Genomic DNA, 23320 nt, shown 5'->3' on the forward strand with positions numbered 1-23320 from the left:
TTAGACACAGACAGTCCTTGAGCAGGTTTGAGAGCCGATAATCCTGCGGCGACTGTTTACTCGAAATATCCGGCGAGAAAAGAGAAGAGAGCACACTGAGTCGGCTGACAGCTCTCTGGATTAGCATTTCACCCAGAAGCCTTTTTTTTTTTTTTGCTTTTCTCTGCATGTCTTCCCATCTAATTATTACTATATATTTTTTATCAAGTCAGCCAATTTCTTTCTACGTTTCCCTTGCCTATTAATGGTAATCAAGGCAATCGTCCTAAAAATCCATTCAAATTATTTTTCCTTTACTTCAAAGTATGTCTTTCTTTTGTCTCTGTGTGATCTTGAAATTCACAGCCATCCAAATAGCCCTAGTACTGTAACTATAAAATACAGAGTAAACCCTAGAATTGTAAGCATCTCACATTGCAGAGGTGAAAAGTAACAAATTATATTTACTCACGTTACTGTATTTCTGTAGTTTTTAATGTACTTTAAAATCTGTAATTTAACTTTTTTACTTATGTTTAGTTTGCAGTATTGAACTTAACTACTTTTTAAATCATATCCATTACTGAGTAAAAAAACAAAAAGATTGAAGTTATAGAAGGAAAAAAAATCGCAAACTGGAAACTACTGCACAGACTGACTGATGGGCTGAACAAGCTTAACTCACAAAATTGAAAGATAGAAACAAACAAAACTAACAACAGTGATGCCGATCCAGCTGACAGCGAAATACCAGTTGTTGCAATAAATGTGCTCACAGTCTTAATTTTGAATCTGCATTTGTGATTCCTCTTATTATCATGGACTGTAGTATTTAACTTTAATTTTGTTTATTTTTTGTTATTGCAAAAGTGTTCCTTGAATGAAAAACAACTAATTCGAGATTTATATACCCTTTGAACTGCAACAGAATCAGTAAACAGTAAATTAAAACAGTTTAAATTAATTCATTCATTATATTAACAGTACTTGAGTAGAATATTATTTATTTCTCTTTCCACCTCTGTCCCATTGTTTCCTTGAAGAAAAAGTGTAAGATGTAAACTAAACCTCGATACTAGATTCAGTCCTACATCTTGTACTATTAAAAAGATCAGCCAATACAGACATTAATAAACTGTATTCTGGGTATAGTCAGGCAATATTAATGAATTATAGGCAGAATATAAACCAGGGTCAAGATCATAGTGGATCCAAAGTGGAAACTAGGGTGGAGCAGAGGTAAGAATATACCTTGAACTGGCCACCAATCCATCACAAGGCAACATGCATACACAGTAGGGGTATAACAGTAGATTGTTTTTTTAAGTCAAGGTTCGGTTCAATTTTGTTACAGTTAGGGGGAAGAATTGAAAAACATAAAATTGCTTGTGTTTTTTCTGTATTTTTTTTTAATTAATATTGTTTATTATTTTTTTACTTTTGAGAACATCAACAGTATAATTTTTTTTTTAAATAATTTGAAATAAATTGCCTGCTTGGTTTAAATTAGGGATGTAAAAACAAATCGATAAAATCGATAATAATCAATAATGAAATTCGTTGTCAACTGCTCAGGTTTCGGTTTAGCGTGACGGCAAGATAACGCAGCTGTTTGCGAAATGGCAGAGAGTTCAGGGTCAACCGGCAGCAGGAAAAAGTGTACGTCCCAATTCACGGATGATGCCGAAACATCAGCACGGTAAACAGAAACTCAATACTTCTCATCATGTGAAAATCATGCAGGTTAATGAAGTGCTATTGTGTAAACTGTTTGTTTGTAACTTTGGGTTACAAAAAATTAGATCTGTTCTGACGTGACTGGCGAGCATCAGGTTGTGCAATCAGTTTGCTCTCGTCATAGTGTTGGATTCAATGAAAACGGTGTAAACAAACACAATCTAAAATCAGCAAATAACTGCAGCAGTAAACGATTACATTTTTAGTCACTCTTGTGGTTTTCAGATGCTTGTTTTCATAGTTTGTATAATAATTGAAACATTAAATTATTACACAAAATTGATCATATATTCTAGATGCTTATCTTCTCACAACTGAACAAAATGTCTGTGTATTTTTCTTAAACAAAAATTGTTACATTTACTTTACATCTGCAATTATCATAAAAAACAATACAAATGTTGATTTACACAAATTGCTTCACCTTGAATACTCAAATGCTGTTTTGTATTTTTTTTTTTACAGAAACAAACAACCCAGCATGAGTAAATTTGTGCAATGAGGAATCCCCCATGCACTCCTGATGTCTTAATTAAAAATAGTTAAACTCAATATGTGGCTTTTGTATTTTTAAGTACATCTTTATAAATACATAACAAGAATTAAGTTTTTATTTAGCTATAATAAACAAAACCTAGTTTTATTTTTTATCCGATCAATTGAGATAATAATCGTCCAAATTAATCGATTATCAACATAATAGTTAGTTGCAGCCCTAGTTTAAATAAAAAATACAATTTATAATTAAAAAAATTTACTAAATCATAGTGCTCCAATAAAGAAAATAAATAAATCGCAAATAATTCCAGTTAAATATAGAATGTAGTAAATATAATTAAATGTATAAATAACTACTGAGTACAGTGACACATTAACAACTCCAGCTTGTAGATCTGTTAAGATTTTTTATTTTATTTATTTATTTTTTTAAGAACCCAACTTTTCCACACATTCACAGGGAAACCCGAAAAACAAAATATTCCGCACGTAAAACGAGGATTGCAATCGGTACACAAGTGCACCGTACCGAAAGTACTGAAATGGTTTGGTATGGATACGTGTACCGTTACACCCCTAAAAAACAGATATACAAACTTCAACAGACAGAGGCCAATTTATCTTCCAAGGCTAATCCACCTACTTAAATGTATAAGGGAGGTGGGTAGAAACCAGCCCACAAAGAGAAAACCATCATTGACACATCTTACAATTGCAGCCAGGACCCAAGAGCTTTGTGAAGTCAACTATCCACTGCTGCCTCTGTCCTTACAACAGATTATCCATGTCTTTCCAAAACCTTTATACTCACATATTATTTATAAGTTCTTTATAAGTTATTCTTCTTAAAATTGAGTTCATTTAAATTCCATAGCTCCCAAAAGCTTCCAAAGTATTATACTTATAGGAAAAGAAGACACATGCCCTTGACTGAGATAACATATACAATAAACCAACATTCAACCCATTAATCCCACTAATCATTTCCAATTCATTGATAACACAATTGGGGGGAAAAATTGCACCCCTCAGACATCTGTTCTAATGGCACAACAACAGATAACCACAGGGTCAGACTTACAGCAGTTGACCCAATTTGCCCAGAGCTGCTGGGGATCAGGGGGATATGATGTCATCATCCTGTGACTGGTGAAGTGGAGTGACCTCGTTTTTTAGTGGCTGTAAGCCAGGCGACATGACCTGCTCTTGCACAGTAGACAGTCAGGGCTATTTTTAAAACCTGATAACGTATTCTGGAACACTTCATGTTTATGGACAAGCGTTTTTAGCAGACAGATCTTAAACCCATGACCACTGGCTTTTGCTGCTCCCTAGAGATGACCTGGATTGCCCCCAAATTGTTTTGATTAGCGCTTGGTGGTATCTACTTATCACCAACATACAGTTCAGCATCAGTTCAACAGCAAGCAGAACATGTAGAGGGGAATAAATGATGGAAAAAAACTCCGGACTCGAACTCGCCACATGTAAGTAAGTAAGTAGTTAAAAAGAAGGTTTAGGGCTCATGATAATTGTAATAAATATCAATCAGTGTCCCTTACGAGGGAAATATCAAGGTCCGTGACGTCGGAGTGACGTGGGGCCGCCTTCCCGTGGGCTCACCACCTGCAGGAGGGACTGTAAGGGACGGTGCTATGAGGATTGGGCAGCAGTCGGAGGCGGGGGCCTGCTTAGACTGCTGCCCCCGCGACCCGAATTACCGATAAGCGGGAGAAAATGAATGAATGAATGAATCAATCAGTGTTTCACTCATTAGTATCAGTCTATTAATAGGTTGGTGTGTTAAGAGAAACAGAGTCTTTTTTTACATAAACTGAATTGATTTAGTGAAGAGTCGTGTGACAAAAATGATAATAGGAACATTATATCCATAATAAATCAAAGTACTTTGGATGCTTAAGTATATTTGAAGGCAAAAACTCAAGGGAAAGTTTAAAGGGAGCACTTTTACTTTTACTGGAGTAATATTTTACAGACTGTATCTCTAATTTAACTCCACTAAATGTTTAGGGTATTTCATCCACCACTGGCCTTTAGTCTTAAAATAAAGCTTGTTAATTGGTGGCAATCCAGAGTTAGGGTCAGGAAGCAGCAAAAAACTACATCTGCTAGCTGCGTTAAGCATCACCCAGGTTGCATAGTACTGAGACTGTGTACCCAAGCAAAACAAAAATATTGTAAATTGCAGAAACTTTGTTCATGTAATATAATTAACATATAATTAGATAATGCCGGATACACAGCCACCTTTGGCCTAGGACTGCTAATTATTAGATCTAATATTCAACATGCTTATTGTAAATGAATTGAACAGTGCCTTAATGGAAATTTGTATTAGACCTTATAAGCAGAATGCTTTAAATGAGGCCAGCTTTCCTAGATACAGTTAAATACACTATCCTTATAGGATTGGCTATAGACAAAGTATTGTACCAATTAATAAGAAATACCCAGAAAAGTGCATATTTAAAATACTTTTTAACATTGAAAAAATCACAAGAAAGAAGCGCAAGCAATAGGGGTGTGCAATACTGGCAAAAAAAAAACCCTCTCTATATTTTTCTATTTGATCAATAATGATAATTAGACAACATATATTTGCTAAGTGTGTTATTGTGCTCGTGCCTTGAGGACCGTGGACACTTCACTCCTAAAACTTTTTATATTCTTTAAATTGTGTGTGGCGTTCAGTTGAGAGCAGTGACAGAGATTAATCTTTTCCAATAGGTTTAAACAGATTTTTACCATTTATTAATATGTTTTACCTTTATAAAGCAATTTTTCAAAAAAATAATGTTATGCATCCACTTACGAGTCAAATTCATACATTTAATCAGTCAATTAGAATAATTTGACATTTTGGCTGTTACCAAACAAATAAAATCAATATCAACAAAATTCATACTTGCAATGCAGAGGAAACAGAAGCTGAATCTGAAGTGGCATTTGGATGTATTTACACACTGTTAAATGCAGCTCAGAGGGAAATGTAATGCTTTAACCTGCAGTTAGAAATTAATAAATAATGTTCTGATATTTTAGACATATAACGTTCAATATTGATATTAGAGATTATTTAAAAAATGAGAAAATAATGTAAATGTGACATTAAAACTGCTAGTCACTGTTAATAGGTGAGTCATTGCAACTGAACCGAATCATTTAAACAGGTGATTCATTCAGGAACGAATGAAATGTTGTTCAGAGACTTTTTTTTTGTTATTATTTTTGTTGGTGTCTAAAACGTAATTCTCTAAATATTAACTTCTTGTTTATTGAACTGTTGTATAAAAAAAATTTGTAATCATGCTGATTTTTTTTAAGAAAAACAAAAACTTTTGCACTTTTCGTGTAATATTGATTTATTACATTAAAGGATAAAAATTTACACATTTTCTGCCCTCATATCTTTTATTTTGTGATCATTCTAAATGCATTTTTATAGACTGAATCACGCAGTGTGTGATTGCACTCTAAATGTGCACATGCACATGTCTAATTAACTAGATTTCATCACGTAATGTATGCATGCACTCTGTAGGTGTGTTTTGTTCGGATTTTTGTGATATGCTCAATAATGTGAAATCGCAAATAGCTAACGATATCACACATCCCTACTACACAATCACCAATTAGACTAAACATGCCAAATAATCAACAAGAAAATCTAGACTTCCTTCCAAATCTACTTATTTCATTAGGAAATCATCTGAAATTTTAAATAGACACTTTAGTAACCCAGAAAATCCTCTAAAAGCAAGGAATGCTACTATTTTAGACCTAGAAAATGGCGCTCAAAATAAACAAGGGCCCATTGATTATCACAGACACACCCTTGATCTTATACTGACAATTAGTGTGGATGTAAAATGTATAATTAGCCTCCTTCAGCGTAAAATAATCTATTTTCATTACTCACTTCATTCGAACTGTGTCAAAACATACATGATGCCTCGCTGCCTCATTAAATGCACAATCACATCGACTACCCAACATTATTGAAACTCCCCCTGATTGATTGACTTTGATAGGTTTGCCCTTCGACCCTAGACAACTCGATCAAGTGAGTAAATGAAAATCAATTGTGGTGAAATCCTGCCCCAAGGTATAATTGCTTATACCTGCATTTTAAAACAGACCACTAAAATGTCATTAAAAAGTGTCAAAGCCAACTATCCTGCTTCCGAATTGAACTACAGACAAATTGATACTACTACTGAATAGACAAATCAGTCTGGCATCACATTTGACTCATTTACCCCAATCCAACGGTACAACCAGATGTGATCATGCTACGGTTAAATGCTATAATTCTTCCCCCCCCCATAGCATTACCTTTGTATGAAAAACATTCACAAAGACCATAGATAAGCTCATACTTGCAAAGGAATCACATTAAGCATTGCAAAAATCTTTTTTTTATTTTTTTTATTTTTTTTGCTTTTGCTTTAATAGACTGCTTACTGTCTTTGATCTGATCACTTTGCATGAAATAGAGAATTATGCACATTTTTAATGCTTCTTCGGTTGTTTTTGCTGCCCTTTGCATAACATAAAAAAAGAGGCATCATTGTGAACAGTGTTGTGTAAAAGTGCTTTCAGAGCTGTCGGCTGCAAGTCACTACCCAACTGTCAGCTGCCGCAGACATAGCATTCTCCATCCATTAATATCCATCATTAATCAATAAGGAGCTTTAATGCCCAGTTTCAGTTTTAACTACTTGAACTGGGCGAGCAGCTCACCCAGACAAAATCCCAGTGTATTTCAGAATTGGTACCTATTTATTAAATCCCATTAATTGTACTGATTTACTTACTTTCATTGTTAAAAATGTAGCCTACAAATACACTGAAGCAGGTTACTGCCAAATTAGAAAATGCCTAAAAATTGTGATGCTCTTTGAATCCATGAAGTTACTGAACTAAGCAAGAACTATGAGGATTTGGACTGTAATTAATATAAACAGTTATGTAACAATGTATGTAACAATGACTTAGGGCTGCAGTTTGCATGAACAGTTCTACATTTAAGCCCCATCACTGAACAGCACATAACAACAATGATAAAACTACAATGAATTGACATTCGATGCCACCCAGATGAAGATGAGTTCATTTTTGAGTCTGGTTTCCACCTCTTATAACCTCAGGGAGTTTTCCTTGCAACAGTCACTATTGGGTTGCTGATTAGGCATAAGTTTTTAAGAGATATTTTTTATAGACACTTAACTTATAAATTCATCAACTTTTTTTTTTTTTTATCTTTGTAACAAATAATACTGAATTTAATAAACTTGAATTTTTAGAAAAGTTATCCAATTGGCTACTTTTTAAACGACTGCTTGACTTATAAACAAGTAGTTTTGTAGTAGAACACATAAGGCAAGATTTAGGCCTTATCACAGTACCCAAACAACGATACTGTGAAAAGGTTAAAGTTGTAAATGACTTACCAAGAGCCTCTGATTTGAGCTTTGTCTCCAGGCTTGTATAACCTGGACTCTAAAGAACCTTCTACTTAATTCTGACAAGACAAAAACTCATTTACGGCAATGAAGAGGACCAAAATTACAGGCATACTGATATACACTATATGGAAAATAGTTTTGGTACACAAGTTTTCCATCTATATGTGGTGCGTCCCAAAACTGTTACTACAAACTTGGAGGCACACAATTGATATATTTGGATGTGGTGAAAATGTTAAGGTTTGCATTGGGAGAGATGAGGTTGGAGTTTATTAGAGGGACAGCGCATGAAGGACATTTTGGGGACAAAGTAAGTGAGGCCTGATTGAGATGGTTTGGACATGTGCAGAGACATGGGGTATATCGGTAGAAGAATGCTGAGGATGGAGCCACCAGGAAGGAGGAGGTTCATGGATGTGGTGAAGGAATACATGCAGGTAGTTGGATTGAAAGAGGCAGACGTAGAGGACAGTAGTATGGAGACGAATGATCCTCTGTGGTGACCCCAATGGGAGCAGCCGAAGAAGTAGTAGTATAAATGTTTTTGAAGAAATACACCCAAGCCTGTTCCTGTGCACAAAACCAGCTCTATGAAGATATGATTTACATGTGTTGGAGTGGAAGATCTTGAGTGGCCTGCTATAGAGCTCTGACCTCAACCTTACTGAACACCTCTGGGGTGAACTGGAATGTTGACTGCACTCCAGGCCTCCTCATCCTACATCAGTGCCTGTTTTTACATAAACCCTTGTGGCTGAATGAGCAAAAATCTTCACAAGCACACTCCGGAATTTGGTCAAACATATTCCCAGAAGAGTGGAGGTTACTATACCAGCAAACAAGGACTAAATGTGAAAGGGAATGTTCAAAAAGCACACCATATAGTGTATAAAAATTGCCTGACTAGCTAATCAAAAGCAATCAGTCATTTCATTTAATTTGCCATAATGTAAATGATACTAAATAATAAAAAATGTTCATGAAAAATGAGAAATATATTCAATTATTGGTACCAGAATTTTTTTTTTTTAGTGCGCTAAATAGGTAAGCGCTAAACATGTTTAGCACTCTTTTGCAGATCTGTTCAATACAAGTGCAGTGCACAGGGCAGGAGAAAAAATCAATCAGGGCCAATGCAGTTTGATTTTTTTTACGCCTCGTTGTCTGCAGGAATTCGTATGGGAATAGGAAGAGGTCAAGAGTGACACGCTGAAGAGGAGAAGACGCACAAAAACGGTAATTAGAGGAAAATGCAGCTGCTTCGGAGATACCGAGTCGATTTTTTTGAGACTGTGAACTTGTGGAGTCAACACTAAGGGGCTGACCTCTGCCTCACCGACAAGAGTAGAGCTTAATGTTAACGTGTGTCTAATCAAAGCTAGTGTAAATGGTGGCATGGACAGGACACTGCTAGTCAAAATGTCAGAGGATGAGGGCAAGAAGGAAAAGCAGTGGAGGATATAAAGAGAAAAAAAATATAGATAACGGAGAGAGATGCCTGCTAATGAGATGTCTACTGCTGGACTTGTCCTTTTCAGACAGGAGCTAGTGGTGGAAGTTTGCATTCACCTACTCTGGCACGTTCTTACTCTGGATAACAAGCTTAGTGTATGTAAAAAATAAAATAAAAATAAATAATAAAAAAAAAAAAGGGGGGGGGGGGTGTTTAAAAATCATGTGTACATGTAGGATCCTGGCTCTGAAGTGCAGCATTAAAACTATAAGTTTGCAGTATGTCATTTTTTAAGAACTAAGAAGTAAAATTAAGGACTTAGGTACGACCTTTTTAAGACTATTCTTCTTCTTCTTTCGGCTGTTCCCATTAGGGGTCACCACAGCGGATCATCCGTCTCCATACTACTCTGTCCTCTACATCTGCCTCTTTCAAACCAGCTACCTGCATGTCTTCCTTCACCACATCCATAAACCTTTTCCTCGGTCCTAATCTTTTTCTCCTTCCTGGTGGCTCCATCCTCAGCATTCTCCTACCGATATACCCCATGTCCCTCCTCTTCACATGTCCAAACCATCTCAATCAGGCTTCTTTCACTTTGTCCCCAAAACGTCCTACATGTGCTGTCCCTCTAATAAACTCGTTTCTAATCCTGTCCATCGTCGTCACTCCCAGCGAAATCCTTAACATCTTCAGCTCTGCTACCTCCAGCTCCGCCTCCTGTCTTTTACTCAATGCCACTGTCTCTAAACCATACAACATCACAGGTCTCACCACAGTCCTATAAACTTTCCTTCACTTTTGCAGATACTCTTCTATCACAAATCACTCCTGCCACTCTTCTCCACCCACTCCACCCTGCCTGCACTCTTTTCTTCACTTCTTTAACATCCTTTTTAAGCCATTAAGAATGAAATTTACGACTTACTATCACTATCAAAAACACTCACACAAAAACATTGTTAGCAACTTGGCTTAACTAAGCCCTAAATTAATTTTTTTAAAGCCAATTATTGCTAAACTTACACTTCCCCATAGCTGAAAAATAAAATCAGTTTTATATCTTTGGTAAAATTGAAGAGAGATTTACACCAATAGCAGAAAGCTGATTGACAGTTGCCATTTTGTCTCATTTGTAGTTGCAATAAAGCGAATTATATTTGGACTGGCAAAATAAAGAACTACATCATCAAGGAAACAAACAAAACAAAAAATAATTCTAAAGTGCTGCGGTAATGTGCAATAGCGTTAAATAGACATCAGAAAATTAAGACCTGCTTAAAATTATTTAATTCCCAGAACATTGAATTTGAGACTTTTTAAGGACTAAAACTGATATTTTTCATTTGAATGTTGCAGAAACCCTGAGAGCAGCTGTATATTTATATATATATATAAAAAAAAAATAAATATATATATATAATATATATATATATATATATATATATATATATATATATATATATATATATATATAACATTAAAAAAGCTTGTGTGTTATATTTAAATATTAAAATAGGTTGAACTGTGAGATTAGATGATCTAGATGACTAATAATATTATAGATAATTGATTATCAGTTTTAATAATCCTAATGATCTATTCTGGTGTTCAGGACAACATTTTATGAGCAATATTTATTTACATTTGAACACTAACAAACAGTACACTCAGGTGAACCAGAAGCAAATCTGCTGAAGACATAACATGCTTTAACAATTCCTGCACCGCAATGTGTTTCTGATATTTAAAATTTCAATATGAGCTCCTTGCATAAATATTGCATAAGATGTTTAGTGCACAGGTATAATCACAAGATCTCTCATTCTGATGTATAAATGCATCTTTATGCTAATGCATGTTTAGTCCTTGAGATTGAAATAAGAATTTAAAGGTTCATCCAGGGACTGAAGAATGGTAATTATATATATATAAAATAAATAGAACAAGAGGAATATTTTAAAAACTGTTCATATCCTGAAACTTCCATGCACCGCAGTCTCAGGTGTTTACAGAGAATGGTGAAAGAAAAAAATTCATTTAGTTATCATTTAATTAAAAAAAAACATACAAGGAGAAGTTTGTTGGGGGGGCAAACTGTTGACTTGGTTCATGCTGACAGAAAGGCTACAGTTTATAAAACCACGCTTTACACCGGTGGTGAGCAGAAAAGCATCTCAAAAAGGGAAACAAATCTAATCTTGAGGTAGATGGGTTACAACGACATTTGAACACAATAGAACAGGAATCTGAGGCTAAAGAAGGTACAGACTCACAAAACCAGAGATTTAAAGATTGAAAAAAAAAAAAAATGATTATCAGACGCCTCATCTGATAAATCTGACTTTTGCTGTAACATGAAGGTTTAATGCTTTCATTTCACATTAGATCCGATCACCTGTTTTCCACAGCTTACAAAATTTTTGGGCACAATTTAGACAGCTTATAACAGCTACTTCCAGCGCTTCATCCCAAACTGACTCCAAGCACATGATCATGAATCAGTGAATTTCAGTGGCCTCTCCAGTAATCACATCTGAATTCAGTACAGCACCTGTGGAATGTGGTTCAATGGGATATTCGCAGCCTGAATGTGCAAGCTGACAAATCTGTACTAATTATGTAAGGTAATCATGCCAACCTGGACTAGAATCTCACAGGACGGCTTTGCTTCCAAATTTCCCATTTCAGCAAATTGCCTTGATATTAAGCATTCAAACTCAGACTTTTAATTTCAGTACCTCAGTGTATTTTACTGGTGGGCTGTACTGTATGTGTTTTTACACACACACACACACACACACACACACACACACACACACACACACACACACACACACACACACACACACACACACACACACACACACACACACATATATATACACACACTAGCGGAGGTCTCCTGGTGGTCTAGTGGTTAAGATGCAGCGCTCTCACCGCTGCGACCCGGGTTCGATCCCCGGTCAGGGAACCATCCCCAGCCACTCTTAGTGCCGGTCCCAAGCCTGGATAAATTGGGGTTGCGTTAGGAAGGGCATCCAGCATAAAAACGTGTGCCAAATCAAACGTGTGGAGGATCCGCTGTGGCGACCCCTAACTGGAGAAGCCGAAAGAAAGTTTATACTAGCGGAAAGTACCCGTGCTTCGCTACGGAAGGCAGAACGCTAAGCAATATGGCAATAAACAGTAAGCACTGAGCAGGACTGGATGATCAAAGATCAGAACGTAACGTCAACAAATAACGTACTACCCCTTTGTAGTACCGATACAGGGCAAACCACTTTGAAAAATTTTTTTATCGTGCATCTAACATGTAATAAGAAACAATGTACTAAGTTTCATTAGGATCTGTAATGTTATTTCGAAGAGTTTACAATGCGTGAGAAATCGCGTTTTTCGCGAGTTAGCCCCGATCCAGGCCGAATTTTTCAAAATCCTTTCTTAGTGAGCACCTAAGACCCAAGAGGAAGGTATGTTCCAAATTTCATTGCAATCCGTTCAGTGGTTTTTGAGATTTCGTGATGAGCGAAATATATATATTTATTTATTCATATATATAAAATTATAGATGTAGAAACATCTCAAGGATAAGTGTTATAGCAAAGGTTGTGAATACTTAAGTACCTTTTTTTTTATATATATATATATATATAATACATTTGCAAAGATTTCATGTCATTATGGGGTATTGTTTGTAGAATGTTTTGGAAAATAATTAATTTAATTCATTTTTGTTTCATATATATATATATATATATATATAATATATATATATATATATATATATATATATATAGATATATATATAGATATATAGATATAGATAGTCGTCGACTTACGACCACAATTGGGACAGACAAATCGGTCGTAACACGATTTGGTCGTAAGTAGAGTAGGCTATATTTACAGTACTGTGAAATAATGCCGGAAGCTGGTACGCACTGTCGTACGCCACGGCTAGCAGCGTAGCCACGGCGTACGACACTCGTAACACGATTTGGTCATAAGTAGAGTAGGCTATATGTACAGTACTGTGAAATTATGCCGGTAGCTGGTAAAAAAATAACGTACGCCGTGCCTAGCGATTGTGGTCGTAAAGTCGAATGTTCGTAAGTTGCATAGGTTGTAAGTTGACGACTGCCTGTATATATATATATATATATATATATATATATATATATATATATATATATATATATTTACAATGTGTGCATGTGTGTGCACAGTACATCCAGAGGAAAGTATTCACAGCGCTTCACTTATATATATATATATATATATATATACACACACACACACACACACACACACACACACACACACACACACACACACACACACACACACACACACACACGACATTTACCGCAAACGTTTTTCCCACCCGGTAGCAACTCCTCCACAGTGCAGTACTGTTTGGGGATTTCTGCTTTAAAATAAACCATAAACTTAATCCATACCCTAATTTCTAAACTCAGATTTGTCCTCTGACCCTTAATCCATTACCTGTACCTGTAATAGCAAACCCTTAAACCAGGGGTGTCAAACTCAAATTCACAGTGAGCCAAAATTAAAAACTGGGACGAAGTCGCGGGACAAACTGAATATTTATTGAAAAATTTACTGCAATTGTTTTCCCTTCTCTTCAGACATGTAATGTTGAAACTTTTTATATGGAAACAAACTTTGGTTTTGCATAAACATTGAATCTGGAACAACCAAAGCTTAATACTAATAAAACACACATCAGTGGTATTCGTTTCTTTTTATGTCTCTCTCTCTCTCTATCTATAGCCTTTCAAATTCCTATTTAATGTAAATCTTTTTTCACAGGCCAACAACAAAACAACCCAAAATAATAATAATTTCCTTCAATTAAAAAAAAATCTTTCAACTAGTAACAGTCCATGCCTTGGCGTAGTGCATAAAGACAACATTCATTTAAGCTCAGTTTGCTACACTCTGATTTACTTTGATGCACATTGGTTTAAGCCAGATACCTGCATCTCTTCTTAGATGCAAATGCATCAATGTCTGGGGTCTAGGCTCTGAGCTGAGGACATCCTCAGGTTTGAGTGAAAAGGTTCATCAGTGAGACTCCTGAGTGGTGTTTTGTTCATCTTCATCAAAGAGAGCAGTTGCTCACATAGATATGAGCTGCTGAACATAGAGAGCATTTGAGCAGCTTGGGCACGGAGTTGGAGCACTGTGTCGGGGAGGAAACATGAAAACTGTGCAGCACACACAAAGTCGTACTTTGACTTGAGTGTCTCTACACTGGAGTTCAATCAGCTCCATTTGGAGGTTGGTTGGTGCACTTTCCACGTCAACCACAAAATAATTACTGAGCAGTTCAAATCTGCATTTCTGGGCTTCAAAGTCGGCAAATCGAGTTTTTCAGCGGTCTCGACTGATGCGCCAACGCACTAACAAAGCATTCTGGGATTTGTAGTACAGTATTAGCAGTGTATGCACTATATACTGGCGGCCAGCTCTAATACACATTTGATATGATCTTACAGGCAAAATATAATTAGATTTGACACCCCTGCCTTAAACTCATCCCTACCCTTTAACTTACCCTCTAACCCAATACATTATTTGTCAGATATACCCGAGACTGTGTGTGCAGTAATGTTAAATGATTTTTGCAGTCATATTTTACAGAGCACAGCGTGAAGATAGCACTAGCAGAGCAGTGGCATGCAGGCATCAACACTTTCTTGGCACAGACTATCGCTTTAAAGAGTATTGATCTGGACATGCAGCAGTGAAGCTCCAGATGAGGTTCACATAGATGTAATGACGCAGGGGATGAAAGAAAAAGAGTGAGAGAAAGAACTACAGGGAAAGTGAGCACTAACAGGTGGGAAATTGAGAACTGGAAAGCTTGCTGATGAGCCCACATGCTAGCGCCAAAGCTCGCTCAAGATGCTCTATAGAAAGCACACTGACACTGCCAAACATTGACAAATTAAACATTATGGTGAGAATCATACTGATCAAACTGGTGCAAAATTGCTCTATTAAAATACTGCATGTGAAGGAAATAAAGGGCTAATAATAAATGCATTTAAATGGTGCCTCATATATATATACACACACACACACTGACACACACACACATACACAGTGTATATATATATATATATATATATATATAGAGAGAGAGAGAGCGAGAGAGAGAGAGAGAGAGAGAGAGAGAGAGAGAGAGAGAGAGAGAGAGAGAGAGAGAGCTCATTGTATTAACTGTAGTTAATCTTTCTAGTTAAAGATAAGAGCAGAAAGAGGTGGAGCTGCAGGTAGTGTGGAATCACATCGCTCGCTGATTGCTGAAGCTCGAACACACACGCGCACCCATACGCACTCACGCCGTCTAGAATAATATCTTCATACCTAATCATCAACGCTGCAACTCAGCTGTCACTCATGGTCTAACCCGATTTACCGCATCTCTGTTCGTCCCTCATCCCTCATAATCAACTGCATCTCAATCCCACGAATGCTTACTGAATAACAAGCCATCTTATAAACACAGCAGCAGCAACTCACTGTAGCCAAAAGTGTTTTTGTGTACAAATTACAGATAATGCTCACAGCCAAGCTATATAAAAGATCTTTTTTGTGCATGTGTGCGTGTGTGTACCTTACTCGGAGATCATCGAGGCAGCGCTGCAGGTGAACCTCCCCTGCCGTGACGAGTACGTGCTCTCCAGTCTCCTGGATCAAAACCTCCACACACGGGTCGGCCTGGTTCAGAAGACGCATCCCCCGCACCAGCTTGGGCATCTCGCCTACACATCGGCAAACAGAGCCAGACAAAAGTTCAGCACACATACACAAGCGTCAAACCATTAAGACACCAAAAAAAAAACCATGCCAATGTACAGCTAGCATTACTATGAGGCAATATAGTATTATAGTAATCACTCGTTTATCTCGATGGTCACGTTCCTAAACCGCCCACGATACGCGATAAACGGACGCCACCCCAAAAATGCTATTTTATGTATGCAGTACTGTACTGTATTAACATTTTACTTCATTTTATAATCGATAATTATATGTTTATTAATACATTTCATTATTTTGACATAAAACTCCATAAAAACAATTCCATCTAAGTTTTTTGGTCTTTCGTGCTATCCGCGAGAGACCGGGAAAATCAGCCAAACAAATTAGTTATGTGGCAAATGCAATTCCGCGTTAAAGCGGGGGAATACTGTATAGTAGTATACAGTAGTTGTATACAGTATAGTATAGTATAGATCAGGGGTCACCAACCTTTTTGAAACTGAGAGCTACTTTTTTGGGTACTGATTAAGGTAAAGGGCTACCAGTTTGATACACACAGTGTTCAGTTTGATCTGAAATAACACATTTGCTAAATTGACCTTTTATTATATGTTATTATTAATAATTAATGATATTCATCTATGTGAAGACACTGATCAGGTTAATGATTTCTCATAATAATTATCAACAATGATTTAACAAAGTTGGAAAAGGCCCGCGGGCTACTCATGTGGTCCTTGCGGGCTACCTGGTGCCCGCGGGCACCACATTGGTGACCCCTGGTATAGATAGCTATACTATTTGGGATATTTGTAAATTATTACTCGTGTGGCTATTTGCACACCTTTTATCATGCTGATGAATATATTTTTTTATTGATTTATACATTTGTACTCAACTTCGTAAGTAAGCATCTTGCTACAAATTTCATATGCATGTTTCTCAAGTGGAAATTCAATCAGTCATCTTTTATACATTCAGAATGGCTTGCCAATGAAGTGCTCTACATGCTAATCCTGCAAACGTTTGTTTTCAGCAAAATTAATGTTCCACAAATAAATCCACAAACCCTTTTCGACCAATCTTATGAGTTATACGTTTTATATATTACTAGGTGCAGGAGGTCAATTTTCTCAGGTTGTCCGGCTACCTGTTCATTTACATTTGTTCATTCAAGATTCTTGTGTGATTTTTTTTTTTTTTTTAGGATTTATATCAATTGATCCCTGCAACCAGAAGAAACTGAATAGATTTCGACAAGGTCAAGGTCACAGCAAGGTCAAAAGTATGACAGAGTCCACTTTTGTCAACTGCCTCCTCTCCGAAGTGTAACAGTATTTAAGGCATACAAAAGAGTAACCAGACAGACTGGATTCTTCTTCGTAGACATCATTAACATTAAATTGTAGGTTTTCATATCAGTTTTGGTACTTAGTTGTTCCCATACTTGGAAGCTTGTTGAGACATTTATCATGTTTATGTAAATTTACCTTTGACTGCAGTGAAGTGCCACATCCTGCAAATGTCTACACACCACCTAGTGTTAACACTCTGAAATGTTTTTAAACTTTGTTCAAACTTTTAATGCCCTCATTTCAGGGGTGACGTTTGTTCCATGCATAAGCATGGAACAAACGTCACCCCTGAAATGAGCTGTGTGTGTGTGTGTGTGTGTGTGTGTGCGCGCGCGTGTGCGTAATCAGTCAGTTCCTTTGTGCTCTAAAATGGGAAACATTTAACCATCATCTGCACTAATGGGTTTCATACGAGGGCAAGTATTACTGTGAGCTTCTTGTGGTTGGCATGGAATCTGTGATGCTAAAGATGCTTTGCCACACACATCAGGCAATGGGTTCATGTGTTGATCTGCTACATACTGCTAATTAAAGCTTAAAACAATCAAGCTGGGAATGCAATTCATGTCAGAAATTAAACCTACACAATTTTTACCCTTAGCAAAGACACGCTCAATGTCTATAGTCTGCTTCTTTAGTTGTGTGCTGGAGCTAAAAATCCATTATAGCTAACAAGAATATGTAGATTCACACAGATATAGTTTTCAGGTTATTCAAACTACCTGCATGTAGCTCACAAGGTTTCCCTGATTAGAACTAAATATACAGTACTTCATTCAGGTTCTTAATAACTACACTCACAGCTTTCCTAAACTGTTGCCACAATTGTACACAATGTCATTGCATGCTAAGCAATACAATTTACTTTCGCTGTAACTAAGAGACCCAAATCTTTTCCAGTATAACAATGCATCTGTTCACAAAAATCTTGCCAAGGCTGAGGGAGAAGTCAAGTGGTCTGACCTCAAACTTACCTATAGATAAAATAGAATTTATATATATATATATATATATATATATATATATATATATATATATATATATATATATATATATATATATATATATATATATACACTACAAATCGTATTTCCAGTATAGAGTCACTAACTGTAATTTATTTTTTATACCGCTGCAGTTGTTGTGTATGTTTTCAAGTTTATTAATAATAATAATAATCAGAAGAAACAGTGACACTTTGCTCAAAGTGCGGTCGGAGTTTACACTAACTTGCGGTCCGCCAATTGATACGTCCGTGAGGAAACTCAGATTTTACTTATGTTCCGGACATAAAAAGGATCGCATTCACACTGAACCGAACTGAACTAAAAGCCCGGTACCAAAACAGCTCAGTATGAATACGTGTACCGTTACAGCCCTAGTAAAAAGCATAAAAAAAATTGCAAAATTACCCCAAAGTGCATCAGTCATAATTGCACAAGTTAACTCACATACTGTCCACAAAGTATTTATGAAACACCCCATGAGTGAAAACACACAAGTTTTTTAAGATTTGAATGAAAATGTATAGAAAATTATCATAATATAAAAAAATATTTATATTTAAACACAAGTACAATTTCCATTAATTTAACAAATGAATAATCAGTAATGTATTTAGGGCTCCTCTGACCTTTTTTAGTTGATATTCTACAAATGGCAGCTAGTAGATTAACGTAGTGGAAAAAGAATTCTCTAACAGCAAAGTGTTGATTATTCCATGTTAAGATTACTGCTACTTACAATTAAACCAGTTTCCTTTTACAACTCGATCGGTCGAGCTCATTCTCTCAATTAAACATTTTCTCATGGGATCAACTAATTACATGCAAAAGAATAATTAAATTTTTTTAATTCTCCCAAAGTTCAAAAGCAATTTGAAAGTTTAAACGTCATCATAAATCTTGGAATCTGGCGAGAATCACGTTAGCATAAGAGATGCTGGTGCTGCTTTTTTAGATTCAAACTTGATCCAGCCAAATTATGTTTATTTCTGCTACATATAACTCGCACAGATGGACCGACTGTCAACTGTTCACAGCCAAAATTGCTTCCACAGGCCGGATCCGCCATTTTCACACTTCTGTTTATATCACTTTTTGGTGTGCGTGTGTACAAATGTCATGCAAATACTTACTGGGATGTTTGGGTTCTATCGCCACTCTGACGATGGGCGTGGCTTCGAAGTTGAGCGGTGTAAAAGGGGGGCACGCGGCCGTTGACGAGATAGTGGCCGACTTCAAAATAAACTCCTCCATCCCACCAATTCCTGCAACAACAAAACAATGAAATGCAACTCCTATGAGAAAATAATAAAATGATCTGAAGTTAAGAAAGTGTGTGAACATTTACCCTCTCAAGGTGCCAAAGCTGCAAGCTTTACTTATTTGTTGTCTAAATCAACTTCAAGACTCCATGTCTTTACTGACAGACTACAATTGGGTAAAGGGGGAAATCGTACATGTCATTTTAGGCCAAGCGGTCACTCAGAACACCAATAGCTCCTGCAGAGAAAACATCTGTGTGTGTTTGTGTGTGTCATTGTAGAAAGAATTGAGCATGCTCGGACACGAAATAAAACCAACTAAACCACACCGTATTGTTTTAAAGATTTATAATCACACTCTATAATCACCCAAATGAGGATGGGTTTCCCTTTTGAGTCTGGTTCCTCTCAAGGTTTCTTCCTCATAACATCTAAGGGAGTTTTTCCTTGCAACAGTAGCCACGGCTGCTCATCAGGGACAAATACACATCGTTCACCTTAACTGTTAAATTCTGTAAAGCTGCTTTGAGACAATGTCTGTTGTGAAAAGCGCTATACAAATAAACTTGACTTGACACCTGCACTCAACACACTTTAACAAGAAGCTGTGAGAAGAAATTGCTGGTAGCTGGTAGGAGGTGGTAGCTCAGTGGTTAAGGCATTCGACAGAAGGACAGTTTCAAATCTCACCACTACCAAGCTGCTACTGCTGGGCCCTTGAGCAAGGCCCTTAACCCTCCCCCACTCAGTTGTAAGTCGCTCTGGATAAGGAAGTCTGCCAAATGCCATAAGTGTTATTGTAAGGAATGGACAATAGAAAAGACTGTCATCACACAACCTCATCATCTGTTCTAGTAGATAAACATCTTCTGGCTTTCAAGATCTCTACTGAACAGAAAAAAATGAAAGTGCTAAGTACAGCTATTTATTTTGACAGTTCTGTGTGCATTGACACTGTACCGGGCAGTGATCTATCAGTATGATGGAATAATCTGAGAAAGGAATCGGAAATTAATATTATGCCCTGCTGCTAGAGAAAAAATATGTTGGGAAAAATGTTTCCGAAGAATTGTGTGGTCTTTAAAATGTGACCAGATTTTTTAAACGTGTGAAAATTTCATTCATCATGACAGGGCAATAATATACTGTGTGTTAAAAACTGTCAGAAGTTGCTCTAACTAATTTCTAAATAATTTTTTTTCCACCTGAAATAAATGCTTCATTTGGAATTCATAATGGAAGTTGAATGATATACACTAGTTAGGATTTAATTCAGTTCAGCATATTGGCTTCATAATTTGATTCGAAGTCATCATAAAAAAAAATCTGACTTAAAAATACATTTTATTCTGAATCATAAATAAGGCAATATTTAGTCAGTATAAATGTAAAACAATACTGCAGCAAAACGTTGAAATTCGTCATAAAAAAAAAAAATGCCAAATACATTTATACATACTCAAAAAAATATTAATACAAAAAAAAAAAAAAAGGCTGGTGAACTTTAATTTAGTGAATTAGAATGAGCTCTGTAGCAGCAGCAGCCTGGGCCTCGTTTTTCAAATAGAAATAGAGTTCCAATGTTGGCTAAAATGACCGGTTTCTGTGATGTATTTCTCAGACACTGTAGATTGCATGGGTGCGGTGCTGGTGATGTTTAAAAGCTACTGAACAGAGATTTTCAATACTTATTAAATGTTTGGGTAACCAGATAACCTGTAATTTGTGTCAGTTGATGTGTTTTAGAGCTATCGCTTACTCCTATACAACACATTATTCCTGGTAAAAGCACATATCCATGATGCACTTTGTGGCATTTTTGCACTGCGATGTAGAGAGGAAATTGTGTGTAAGAAAATGTAATCTATCGTAACTGCAGAGATGATGGACGTTTATTACAGTGTCAAAAACTTAATTGATTTCTTTAACCTGCACAAAAAAGGTAAATCACAAGCTCATTTAATGTGACTTTGTTGCTGCGTATTCTTGATAACACTATCACGGCTGAGCAAAGAACAGAGAAGTACTGCACAGCGCTGTCATAAAATGCCTTGCAACAGTTAAAACAAAGCACCTTACTTCATATTTAGCTCCAACTGAAATAAAGCATTTGACCATATAGCAAATAGCAGAGCTAAGAAAAGAGCACAGCTAATGGCGTACACTTCAGCTGAAGCCTAAGTGTTTAGGCTATTAAGAGGCGTTCTTAGAGCAACATCCACATCCACCATGCCTTTTCTCTGGGAATTTAATCACCCTCTCATATTGTCTGCTAAATGAAATTAACCAAACCTCATAGACTAATGAGAAGCTAAGAGTGATGCTAATGTGATCCTCTGTTTTAAACTACATTTTAGCTAGCATTCAGGTTTCATTTTGTACCCTCAGTCACAGTACACAGGAAGAAGAATTTTAGAAGAGATCAGACAAAACCTGCAACTAGGCAAGTTATTGTTGTTCTATAATTCCATTCAAATAGACTCTATTTAATTTGATTGACCTCAAAAAGAGAACATACAAAACTACTGAATTCGTAGAGAGAATTTGAATTCGGATGCTGATGGACACAGGAATCCATGGTCAGTGTGCCAAGAGGGCAAAATTGACCGATCTCTTTGAGTAGGAGGGACATCATATATTTTTTCACCATCATTAACAGTAAAACTAGCCAATTGTAGACATATAAAAAAGTGGTATAGCACTTTTAACAATGGAGATTGTCTCAAAGCAGCTTTACAGAAAAAAATTTGTTTTAAAAGTATGTATAAATTTGTTCCTTCTAATTCTAAGTTTGTCCATAAAAAAACTCCCTGAGATAGCATGAGGAAGAAAAATTGAGAGGAACCAGACTCAAAAGGGAACCCATCCTCATCTGGGTGGCACAGGATGTCCATTCGTCACATACATTTGTATGTAGAATAAAGTTGATAGTGCTTTTCTAGTTATGTATTACACTTCCCAATGATGTAGCATATGGGCAGCGTTTTGAAAAAGGTCTCCTTGACTGGCTTTGTGTGTTTCCATAGGTTTTTGGTAGAAATTATAAAACGAAAGCGTTCTCATTGGTGGGAGCCTGAATTACCAAATTGAGAAAAGAATTACGAAAAACTATTGTAATACATGTTAAATAAAGGAAATTATAAAAGATGTGTTAAATGTAAATGTATAATGAGGTAGAGTGGGTGAACTGGTGGATTGGTTAGTCAAACTGCTAGGTAGGTTTTAGATCCTACATGACCCCCAACCAGAATTCGGAATGAATGGGGGAAAAAAAAAATGTATATGCTGTAAATGTGAGCTGAATTTGTATCAAGTCTGTCACATAGTGTCACATTAAAGGTTGAGTAAAAGTGTGAAAACTTTTGGTTATTTGTTGTCTTTAAAGAAGTACCAAAATCGACTGATACTAAATCCCACACTAAGGTTTGATAGAAGTAAAATCCCACAGTGTGCACTTACATCTACAGCGACCAAGCATGATAAATATTTCACTTCAACTTCTAGATTCTAAATTATTGGTGAATATAATCACTGCTCTAAATGTTTTTTTATTATATTTACCTTAAAGCCATTCACCAGCTCCAAGATCAGGCTGATCTTTAATACTTCTTTGTTTTAGTGGTCACTTACACACATAAATGCAGTTTCTAAATATAAAAATGTACATTCTGCTTTTCAGCACATCAGATTGAGAGCGTGGGATCAAGGGCAGGAGCTGATTGTTGTATTTAAGTCTATCAGCCAG

General features: G+C 36.4%; 1 protein-coding gene across 1 annotated transcript in view; it reads right to left on the minus strand.

Annotated features, from left to right (window-relative positions):
- The window catches only part of efl1 (elongation factor like GTPase 1), a 158108-nt gene that overhangs the window by 26204 nt on the left and 108584 nt on the right, over positions 1 to 23320 (minus strand). Inside the window, exons 16-17 of the mRNA XM_083559045.1 lie at positions 19447 to 19578; positions 15806 to 15953 (exon numbers count right to left, since the gene is read on the minus strand). Coding sequence (XP_083415171.1) covers positions 15806 to 15953; positions 19447 to 19578 — 280 coding nt within the window. The remainder of the gene's footprint in view (positions 1 to 15805; positions 15954 to 19446; positions 19579 to 23320) is intronic.

The sequence above is a fragment of the Silurus aristotelis genome (genome assembly GCF_946808225.1).
Source record: "Silurus aristotelis genome assembly, chromosome: 13".
NCBI lineage: Eukaryota > Metazoa > Chordata > Actinopteri > Siluriformes > Siluridae > Silurus > Silurus aristotelis.